Raw genomic sequence first — 12,064 nt, forward strand, 5'->3', positions numbered from 1 at the left:
TAATTGGAGAAGGATAAAGTATATGTTCTAGCTAGCAAATTCCTGTGCCTTCCCGCTGTAGCACAGACAGCACATATAAATAGATCAGCATGTTAGAACCAGCCCCACAAACTCATCTGCAAGCAAAAGCACCCTTGGCAATGCTTGGATGGATCATTCCAAATAAGCACGGCCTTCAGAAATCTTTCAGTAAGAATATAAACTCCAAATATTAAATTGTCATTCTTCGAGTCAAAATTGGTTAAATAGCAAAGAATTACTGAGCTATAACTACTGTGCCACATTTTGCACTATCCTGTGCACTGCAACAGCAAACTATCAGCCTACGCTGTACAAGAAAGATTTAATAAGGTGGGAGAGCACAGCAAAGTAGTAATTTTGCTGGATTTCCTGTGTCTCTGTGTACCTCAGCTCTCCACCCAGAAGAAAAGTGATGTTTGCGGGGCAGGGGCAAGTTTGTGCAATACTGAGACTCTTCACTACCAGCAGCTGGGTGAGCGCCATGGACGCAGTGGCCAGCTTTCAAACTGGAATGCAGTGGGTGGCGGGGGCAGAGAAGAACACAACATCTTTAATTTTCTAGCAGCAGCAGCAGCAAAAATTCCTTTCAACTTGCTGTGCAAAAAACTCTTCTTCCTTTGAAATTTCTATTCCCGCAAGGTTGGCAAATAAACCACTCATCATTAGCTGTAATAGGAGAATTACAATTTCTTTGACCTGTTGGTGACCGTAATGTCTCTAGCAGCCATTTCCCCAACACAGACTACATGTTTCCCAGCATGGTCTTTATCTGACTCAACAGTGGATGTATCCACCTCAAAAACCACCAAAGCAAGTGACAGCTCAAGAATGAACTCACTATATCTCATGAGATATGGAAGAAGTTTCAGTGCTTTTCCTTTATGGTTTTGAGGAAGGTGTGACAGTTTTATTTTCATTTGCTTTCAAAATAGCAATCAAGATTAAAGTTATCAAATTCTGTCTTTCACAGAAAATCAAACAACTAGCACTGCAGATAAAGTGGAAATGGTTTGAGGAAATGCAGGAAGATTTTCATTCAGGTTTAAAGCCTCAGGATTGCCTTTCTCTCTTTTATTATTTTTTTTAAGCTTAACTATGTAGTAAACATTCAGAACATTGAGTGCTGAAAATGCTCGAAATGCACTTAAAAGGCAGGTGGAGATTCCAGTTCACTGACTGAGTCTGCTCCAGGTAGCAGCTTCAGCAAAACAGGACGGAAAACATCTCCTGTTGTAATGTTACAAACGGGTGGGAAATAACCTCATCAGAAAAACCCACATTTGTGTGAGCACACGTGTGAACACTTTCAAAAACCTGATCCTCTTCTCTTCAGTCTCACCAAACTTCGGAATTTTACATAATACTGGACAGACGAGCCTACTTAAAAGCACAAACCTCCACTTCAAGCCATCTCCAAGTTCAAAGGATTGAGAGGTGACCAAGTCCACAGACTGATGGCATTTTCCAAACTACCACGTCTCTTTTAGGTTGTTTCCCAATCAGTATCTAGATCAGATACAAAAGTGGTGCAAGGCAATAGTAAATGGATGCCTGTCCTGCAAGGTCTTCAGGATCTACATTGAGCATTTTGAAGAAGCTTAGTCAAACTAAATTGATTTGGCTCAGTAGAGAAGCAATGATGAGAAATGAGATGCCCTGTGCTGTGCAGGAAGTCAGGTTAAATTACTGAGTGGTCCCTTCTGGTCCTGAAATCTGTGAATTCAGGAACCAACCCAACTCCATACACATGGCATCTAATTATCAGGGTGGTGGGAGGGGCGAGATTTGGCATAGAGAAGGAAATCAATAGGGGAAAAACACAACTCCAGAGTCAGTTAGCCAAAGATCACATTAAGCTTTTGGTAGCTTGGTTGTATATCCAGACGCAAAGAGCTACAGTGAAGATCTCAGACATTCGTTATTCTGAAACCCCTGCCCTCTGCCTCGGCTCCTGCACTACCATCTCCCAGAGCGGTTGAATTCCAGGGGTCTGGCTGTTTAGACACATTCCTGGAAGTCTCTTTCTACTTTTTCCTCCCTTTACTGAATTTCTCCTCTTTTCTCTGTGAAATACACTCAGTATAGCTCTTACTTGAAAGACACACAGCAGAAGCACCACCCAGACTGATCCATGACAATCGACTAGGAGCACAAATTGGGGTGCTGCCCTTCATAACCCTTCAGTAACACCAGAAAACTTCACAGAGGTTACCTGCTTGCCAAGTCTCCTTTGTAAGGCAAATACTGTTACCTTGCAGAACTGAGAAAAAATTTGGATAGGAAGTTTGTAGCCTCTGCAGATGATATGTAGGTGTTTGTCAAAAACCACGTTTGACTTGCTATGGATAAGTTTCAGGGCAGAGAGGAATAACTGGGAACTAAGAGCACAGAACTGCCTTGACAAACTTCCCACGTTACAGTTTGCCATTGTAACAGACCTGCACCAAAGTTCCCGAGCAGGGTATTTTTAGGGATGGAGGATCTCACACCTCCATGCATTAAGAGGCAGCAGGAGATGCAGAGCAGAACCTTGTCCTGGCACAGGCTCCTCCAAGCTGTGCAGCTCACCCAGCCTTCGCAGAAGACACAAAGGATTTTTGATTTCTGGGGGGCAGAGGCAGCCCCTGCCTCCCACCAGCATGTGATAGAGCAGCAACCACAGGTGGACACCCCCTCGGTGCACACCCAGGTCAGGGATGTGCCTAAACTTCCACCCCTGCCCCTTTATCTCAGGGAATTTGCAGAGACTTTATGTGCTGCCAGACGATGAGGTGGGAAATCTGGCATCAGGGCTGCCAGTGCCTGCATGAAAGGTCACTGAGCTCTGCCTACGGGAGCGCCTGCTCTCATTTTCCAGAGGTTTCAGCTGAGAAAGCATGTTTTCCTTGGGCTGGGGCTTTCCTGGAGTTAGAGACCTCAGTCTCCAATATGTCACTGACCTTAAATGGGAGTGCAATCACTTGCTTCTCTTTAAGTCCTCAATCTTGCAGGTGTTTTACAAGATCTGAATACAGTGAGAACTATCTTAACTACACAGTAGCAGTTTTAATTAACTAATAAGATATTGTAAAGATTTCAAACTTTTTTTTTTTTGTTACTAATAACTATAAGAAATGTTCCAGTCTCCCTTTCCAAAGAGCTCACCAACTCCAGTTCATGCAATAAAACCAGTCCAAATATTGGGATTTCTGATGGGGAAAAAAATATAAGGCAGCCCACAAAAATTTATGAGTGCCTGCATTTCCTCTGCTTGAGGCATAACAAGTGAAGCACTCAGTGCAAAACACACAACAGAAATGACTGGAATAAGCTCTCTCTACAAGGAAAATATAAGTACATCGCTCCAGCACTTAAGAGGTTAATAAATTTTCCAATTCCAATCCAAAGATGCATAAAACAGCAGATATTTTGCACCTTGCTCAGCTGTCACAGTTCTAGTTTATCATTGATAAAGAGCACTGAAGTTATTTCAGTCAACCCCCTGAACCAGGGTTTTCAGTTCCCTTTTCACCTACTTGAAACCTCAAGACCAAAGTGAAGAGGTGAAAAAAAACAAACAAAACAAAAGTGACAACCCAAAACTGCATGGAGTGGGTCTGCAGGTGTATTTTGCTGGATACTATTTTATCAGCTGCATAAATAAGCGTCATTGCTGAATAAAGACGGAAAAACCCCAACAACAAAAAACCTGACCTTTTACTTAATTCAGTTTTTTAACTTCAAATCCTAAAAGGGACTAAATAACTACATGGGAAACTCTGGGTTCTTATAGAGTTTTGCTGGATTGGGTCATGTTGGTGTTTGCTGGCCCCTGCCCAGGGCCCCACCAGCCCTGTGGGGGATAAGCAGCAGAGCACCCCCTCTTCACCCCAAAAAATAAAATCCAAACCCATCAGAACGGGACCGCTGGTCACGGGAAGCGCTGGCAGCCCCACCAGCACGGCAGCCCCGGCACAGCCCGCGGTGACTGTAAACATCTCCACCACGTTCATTGGCAATTACCGCTGAAGGTCACACATCAGCAGCGGGCCGAAATTCCAGGAAAAAAAGCTGTTCTTATGTAACTGCTGCTTGAATGTTGGCAGGTGCCCAGCGGAGTCGCTCACTGCAATGTGGCTGGGAGGAGGGAAACAGGACAAGGGAAAAAAAAGAGAAAGTAGGACATCTCCCAGCTGCATTCAGCATCCTGAGCATGCCACCTGCAGGTCAGCACTGACTTCTCTGCTTTTTAATCCATGAAATATTAGTGTTGCTCTAGGACACATGCATTTTGGTGCCCAAGACTCTCACTGCAGGTGGAAACTGGGCCACGCTGTTCCCAAACACCTACGGAGATCCAGGGGAGTGGATGGGAAGATCGTACACAAACAGAAATGCCTCAGCAGGGAGGGAGCCGAGCTGCTTGAGTGGTCCTGGACCACAGGGAACCCATGGTGGAACTCACCATGTCGACTTCAGTTGTGCAACATCATAAAATCTGAATTTGTATCTTGCCTGGACTTTTCATTTAATCCTCAACCCACTAAAAAGTGAATTAAGCTGTTGTGTCTAATTACAACTGGGGTTTAGTTATCACTGTTGTGTGAAGATTCAGACTTGATGGCACTTGAGGCAAATTTAGTTTGGTCCTGAACCTCTCCTCCAAGAGACCAGCACTGTCACCAGCTCCATCATGAACAGGATTAGAGCAGTTCCAGCACAGTAAGATGAAGAGATACTCAGCCCAAGGGCTTTTATAGGCAACATGCCAGTGGGGGTTTCTACTTTATTACTTGAGAAACGCAGAGCCCATGCTAAGAGCACCCTCCGCAGCTCTTCAGCTCAGGTCAGACCACTTCAGCTCCCAACGCCTGCCCGATGCTGCAGGAGAGCCCCTGAGTCCGAGAAACAGGAGTCACCCTGCAAACAGAAAGACAAGCTCTGAGCACACAGCTCCCCAAGACCAGGACAAAACCCAACACAAGCATGTGATGAGTAAGGTGCAAAATGCCTTACAGTTTCTGATGGTTTTGGTTTTCTATCAAAATAAATCATGCTTTTTATCCACCTTTCAAGATAGCTTTTCTGCTCTTTATTTTAATACTGGTCTTACTCAGTCCCTATTTCAGAACTACTGCAAGATGACTCTCATTGCTACTGTATCCTAATTTCTGTCTCCAGAGAAAAACCTTTTACATAAATCCTGCCACATGCTGCAAAGTTCAAAATAACACCTACAGGAGAAATACACCACATTTCTGCCAGACCAGATCACGGCCCTCAGACTCCAGCAATAGATGTTTAAAACAAATATCACAGTACATTGCTGCTGCTTTGAAAACTAAAGCTCCTTCCTGTCCGTCATTTCCAACAAAAAGGGAACTCCAGACAAACCCCTCAACAGAATGCACGAGAACTGGGCCAGCAGGATTAAACCATCCTACCCCTGCCCTCCTTCCCCAGCAGCCGAACGCTCCAGCCACCCCCTGGGCTCGGCTGTTTTGTAGGGGTCGGTTCATCATCCTTCACCATCCTTCCTGTTCTGTGGGGGATTTCCTACCATGAGGTGAATTCCAGCATTATTCACCCAGCTCAAGGGCACTCCCTTTCTTCACTTGCAAAACATTAAGGGGGACTGGAATGCTGATTTTCTATCACTACTTGCAGTAACAAATGCATGGACCTCCTGGCATCTTTAACATATTTTCTTATTTGGACACGCCATGCACTGAAATTACCTCACAGTAAGTAACTGATATATATATAAATCTACTTATGTATACAATTACATAAGTACTATAAAATCATGCCATTAGACAGTTGCTCTATTATAGAGTTTTACCTTAAGGCAATAAAAATCGTTCTGGCTGGTCAGAAAAAATGTGTAAAATTTGACAGAGAGTTAATAATTTTACTAATAAAGGAGTAAGCAGTAGTAGTCTTTGCCTTAAATGTTTACAGTTTCCAGGATGCCACAGGAGGGGCGGGGGGGGGGAAGGAAACCCCAGGATTTCCTTTGATACTTCTCCATGGTTCAAGCCCCATCCAAATCCTTTTCCACAAGGAGCCAGTGCTCGTTGCCGATGGTTATAAACACACCTGCTCCCTCCACACAGCTGCTCCACTGAGGAGCAATAAAGTTCCTCCTTTGCAGCCTCCAGACCAAATCCTAAATTGCTCCACACTCTCTAGCTGATTTATTACTGGCAAAGACAGCATTTAACAGCCAGAAACTGAAGGGGAAAGAGTTTCACATTATGACTTAATTTGCAATTAAACAATTCAAGTTTGTCTGAAGTTTCTCCAAGATAAAATTATGTATGTATGTGTAGATATATATGTACATATATGCTATTCTGGGAAGCTGTAGTGCCACACAATCTAAGGGGTCTAGCATCTGATGGAGACGTTCATATGCTTTCCAAAGACAGAGCACAATGCTGGTGTGCACTCCTGAGGTAAGAGGGAGGAAAAAAAAAAAATCTTAGTTTATAAAAAAAGAGAATTACACCAGAGGTTAGACACTACAGCACCGCCGTGGCTATGTAATACTGTAAGTTTGGTGTGAAGGTTGGAGACGCACCTGAAATGTCTCCTGCTTGCACAGGTCAGAGGTGACGGCCGTGCAGTACATGGATTTGTGTCGCACAGAACGCTGTTCTGCAGACCAAAGCCCAACTCCCGTCCTCTGTGTACATCCCACCCATTAGCCATCTTCTGTGTGCACTCACGGGAAGAGCAGAAAATTCCCACCAACGAACAGAATCGTGACTACTCCAGGCAGCTTCAGCTGAGGATTTTCTGATAAAAGAGTTTTTTGTTGAAGCTGAAACTGGTGATGGGAGGCTCGTGAAAGTTTTCTAATGAAAACTATTTCAAGACCCTGGCTGGACCTTTTGCTTCAGCCTGGAGAGGGGGATGATGGTGACAGCACCAACCCACAGCACAGCAGGGGCCTGAGCGTCCCAGCCAGAGCCCAGGTTAAAAACCAACCAAAAGAGCAACAACTCCGGTTTGTTCCTGCAAGAAATTCCACTCCCTGCCTCCCCTAAAAGCCCTGCTGAAAGGAAAAGATGCCCCAGTCCAGCCCTGGGCAATGTGTACATTCATTTTGGTCTACTTTTGTGACCAATAGTTCAGATTTAAAATCCATTTCAACAGGCAAGGTCCCCAAATATTATTTGGTTTTCAGAATGACATTTACCCAGGTGAATTCAGCTGATCAGCATCAAAATTAACAAGTTCTGTAAAAAACAATATATAAGTGTATTTCATGATCTACCCTAATGAATAAAGAGCAGTAACATCTAAAGCATTTTAAGTGGTTAAACTTAGTTCCAAATAAAAGGCTGGTTTGGGAGAAAATGTAGGAAATAAATCACAGAAAGGAAAATATTTCTTTTTTTCCTGGTATTTCAGTAAAATAAGGTGCCAGTCAATCACTTTCTCAGTATTATACATTTATGCAAAAAGAATCTCAAATTTAGCACCCACATGCAGGGTTTTTTTGAGCTGGATAAGGAAGCTGCAGCAGCAGCGACGGCTCAGCTCCCGCCACCCCCTGCACTGGTGCCAGAACCAGACATGCTGCTTTTAAAGTCCTTAGAAAGCTTCATTTCAGTTAAACTGAAAGGCCTCACTCATATACGGCTGTTCTGTCTATAAAACAGCTACATACAGCACAAATGCAACCTGGGATGTTGCGCTGCCAACTGAAGACACATTTTTAAAGGTAGGAAGCTTCTGGTGCAGAAATAGCTTCAGAAGACAGTAATTTTCATAGGGTTACACCACATTGCTTTCACAACACATCTGAACGTTTACATGCCTTTATACACCAAACCTTGCCTAAGAAGCAACAGGAAGGACAGCGAGATGCTCTGATGAATTGCCTGACTGTCACCTTTTTTGGTAAAGCCAGCAACAGTGTGGGACGTGAGTGTCAGCAAGGGGAGACATCTCACCAGGGTCTTCTCCAGCTGCCTTTGGGCAGGTTCTGCCAACTTCTGCACAAACACCATTAAACCTCACTATTTAGTTTTGCTGAAAGAGCCAGTTCCCCAATGATGTGGTAATTGCAGCTGAGTGCTAAATGCTGACGTTTTAGTGGTGCTTGTGGTAGTTGATCCCCAAAGGCACTCAATTCTGAACATCATGGGATCTACAATGGTACGGGATTAATTGCTGACTGCCAGAAGTAATAACTGCATTTGGACTAATATTCCAAGGAATGAGCTACGGAATTAGTTATGGTAACTATTGCCAGCATAAACACACAGTAGACTGAAAACTCAATTAATTAACTGACACAGGCATACAAATTGGAAAGCTCAGTACTAGAGAGACAACAGGACAGATTCACAGGGCTACTCAAAAAACAAACACCATAGAAACAACACTGTAGAAAATAAATAAAATTAAAACCTCAGCATTATCCAATTCAATGGTAATCTGCCAGAAAAGAAAGAAGGGGAAGAATTGAAAGCAAGCATTAGTAAGAGAAATTACAAATAAATTTCATGTTAGTATCTTATAAATCATTTAACACTTTAATGCTGCAATCCAACACAGTGAATATTTTATAGTCGGCATGAGTAACATCTGCAAGCCCCGGGATGTGGTGGGTCAGGGAACCAGCCCTGCTTTGGAGGCAGGATGCACCCTGGCTTTGTTCCTGTGCCAAGTGACAAACCACACAGGCAGGCTGACCGGGAGCCAAGGACTTCACCCTTGGGCAGAAGAGTCATCAGTGGCGTGAGCTGTGAGCAGCAGCAGGAGAGCAGAGCCTGGATTTCCAGTTTGGGGAGAGAAATGGAGTTTTTAAATCTAAGTCCTGCAGAACTGAGGCTAATCATCTGGTAGGCACCCAGACAGACGTGTATGAATGGCATGTTTCAGCAAAGTAAAAAACTTGGGTCTAGCCTACACTGTCAATGCAGTAAAGTTTTCTGCCTGTTAACTATACCACAGTATGCTCCCCATCACTGAGCAGCCTGAGCGCCTGCCAAGACAAGGAGTCTTTAGCAATATGTAAAACTTTGAGCCTTCCCACAAGCTTCTGTACATCTGTGTTCTCACCGCAGGTTTTGCATGCTGCAGAGGAATCCCAGCTGCCTAATGAAGGCCCTCGCTAATGGGAGCGGACAGCGCCGCATCCTCATGACGCTTCCCACCGCCAGAAGGGACAAGCGGACAGGCCAGGAGGGTGTGGCGCTTTTATTATTTGTGCTGGAAGATTAAGTGTGAGAGGAGGAATACAATTGTTCTATAAATCACATTGTTCCAGAGAGCACCACATGGTATGACAGCAAAACCACACGCAATGCCAAAACTTCCATGGCACTCTGCTGCTGAACACTACTTGGAAGTGACTGCTGTCAATTCTGTGAACATCTGACCTACAAGCAATATTGCTTGTGTGAGCGATGTGCTGGTCACAAGAATAAGTTTTGCCACTTTTAAGTATGCAGAGACTGCTGTATTTAGAATGGGTGCATAATGTTTTTTTCTTTTTTGTTTTTGTTACACTCCAGGATGACTTTTAAAATAAAAAGTATTGCCTTTTAAATGGTGACTAATACAGTTATATGAGTCACAAGGAAGAATAAATATGACTGCACTTCTGACAGCCCGACAGTAAAATCCGTTCTACTACTACTAGCAGTCTATCTGTAAGCAATCAGCTGCTTTTTCATATTCGGAAATCCACTTCACAGACAAGCATATTCTCCTCTTGCATTATGTAACCGATCTGTTTCAGAAATTGATGCATTTTCTACACTTTGAAGACTTTTAGAATCTTATGGGGTTCCCCACGGTCTGAATGGTGCAAGGTATGTTAGTGGTATCTTGTAGAAATACTGTTTTACCCAAGTTGGCTATATAAAGTCTAAAAAACTCCTGGAAATTAACTTTAGAAAAATCTGTAAGTGGCATATTGCATTTAAAAGAAAAAAACCTCAAAACTCCCATTTGGGTTTTGTCGATGCATAGCATATGTAGTGTTATCTCATCCACATTTTCTTAAAGGTGACCTTGGACAATCTCTCTTGACTGCTTTTAAACAGAAGAATGTACACTGGTGTGTTAACAAGGTGTAAAATGCAATCTATGATTGCAATGAATCTTTTACGTCCCCAGTTTTGGGCAACAGAAATATCAGCACTCTACACTCACTAAAAGGTATCATCTAGCCCAACTCCCTTTTGAAGTAGCAGACTAACTTCTGCAGGCTCCAGCTAGTCCTCTTCCAGATCAGCCTGCTACTAGTATTGCCGATAAACGAGTAAAGGGACCTTAAGAAACCAGAAGGTCTCCACAGGGTTTCATCTTGTGCTGCTATGACCCAGCATAAACTACTGGCACTTGAGCAGAAAAAGACAATGCGTTGCAAGTGGGTTGAAACCAACAATTGCTGCCCTTCCTGCTCCCCTTCTCATCCCTTATTTATACACCTCTTTCTCGCAGCTGATGAGGGCATTCTCCCAAAGTCAATGAATTCAATTAAAAAACCTGCTACTAAAAAGTGAAAAAAACTCCCAGGTAGGACTGCAGGTGTGGAGCAAAGCAGCAGCAGCATCTGGGAGTGGGGCTGGACCTGTGACAGCCCAGAGGTGGGAGCAGTTTGTGGGCAGAGTGTCCACGACATGGCACCAAGCACTGCTGTGGCCATCCCTGCCCTTCGGGTGTTTTCCTGGCTGTCTCCCGCTGTGTGCTCGGGTGTGCTCGGTAACAGCCCCCACACGTGCAACCTCCTACTGTGTTTGCTCTCCCACCTCCGGGTCCTCGTGCCCTGCTGTACAAGTGCTTGTCTCTTGCTGGATGGGCAACAGAGCACGACATCCTGCTCCTGTGTCCCCGTACCCAGTCTGGCTAGTGACAGCAGGGGTCCTGTGCCACATCCCAGCAGGTCCAGCAATGCTACAGGCTCCTCTGTCTTCAGAGCATCTCCCTCCCTTGCAGCTGCAGCAATAAACAGTTATTATGAAACTGTCTTACCTCTAAAAATTTTGCCTTTTTGTGCTGTGAATCTAATATTATGCAACAACTTTAAACCCCACTGCAAGTGAGAATTGGATATGAAACACTGTCTGCTCCCAGGCACGGACTCCCAGTTTCACACCACTGCTTCCACCAGTCCCAAGCGCCAATTCACAATCACTTGTGAACGCACTCACTAGAGGCTATACTGCTCTGTGCACCTACAGCGTGGCATGGCAATAACCTAGATTGCTTAAAAATGCATGAGATACCTTAGACTCAGATTTGAGATTGACTGTAGGAATGTCTAGGTACACAAATATACACATGCTTCTGATGCAAATAGAGAACAGGTCTGCACATACAGAAAATCATTCTTCTCAACAAGACAAAAGAGTTATATGTAGGAAAGAGAAAGAAAAAAACCATGGGTGCGTGTACAGACAGTTTCCATCTATAATTCACAACAAGATGATGACTCAGATGTATATAAAATAAAATAAAACAAAACTACAGAATACCCCTTTGATGCAAGGTTATGTGACCCAATGAAGAGTCACCTAGACTCAGAGAACAGATAAAGAGGTTAGGGCCTTCATAAAAAGTTAACAAAATTAGACATTTTTACAGTGCCAGCAACCACAGGAATTAAGCTTAAACTTGCAAGTCTAAAGCAGAAAAGCAACAGAAACAAGCTTACCTTTCAAATCATATTTGAAGTTATTAGTTGACTAAAAATGTTTTGTTCCCAATCCAGTACAGAAGTGCTTACACATACAAAACACAGCTTGAAAGAGCAAGAATTTTATTTTCCTTTACTGAATAATAAAGACTCTTTAACACAAAATTACGAACTGTAAACTACGTTACCTTTTCTCCATAGCCTCTATCTTTGGTCATCATTTCCCTGAGCGTCTGTAATACTTTAATACATAGTTTCTCCTCGTTCTCCTCTAGGAGCTGTTTTGTATGCTTTATTAACCTGAAAATAACCAATCAATCACAGGTTGTTTTAGTGCTAATATTCTAAAAATGAGATAAGATATACATGGCTACCTTAATTGGTTTAGGCTACAAAGAAGTT

The 12,064-nt window shown here is 43.5% G+C and overlaps 1 protein-coding gene across 10 annotated transcripts in view; it reads right to left on the reverse strand.

Moving 5' to 3' along the window:
• ITPR1 (inositol 1,4,5-trisphosphate receptor type 1) overlaps positions 1-12,064 on the reverse strand; it is a 174,680-nt gene that overhangs the window by 70,553 nt on the left and 92,063 nt on the right. For 7 of the 10 annotated variants that reach the window (XM_071813187.1, XM_071813182.1, XM_071813180.1 and 4 more), the window contains 2 exons: positions 11,851-11,962; positions 8,425-8,451 (listed from right to left, as the gene is read on the reverse strand). In XM_071813187.1, the coding sequence (XP_071669288.1) occupies positions 8,425-8,451; positions 11,851-11,962 (139 nt within the window). The remainder of the gene's footprint in view (positions 1-8,424; positions 8,452-11,850; positions 11,963-12,064) is intronic. The other 3 variants (XM_071813188.1, XM_071813185.1, XM_071813183.1) reach the window with 1 other exon arrangement.

The sequence above is a fragment of the Patagioenas fasciata genome, chromosome 10 (genome assembly GCF_037038585.1).
Source record: "Patagioenas fasciata isolate bPatFas1 chromosome 10, bPatFas1.hap1, whole genome shotgun sequence".
NCBI lineage: Eukaryota > Metazoa > Chordata > Aves > Columbiformes > Columbidae > Patagioenas > Patagioenas fasciata.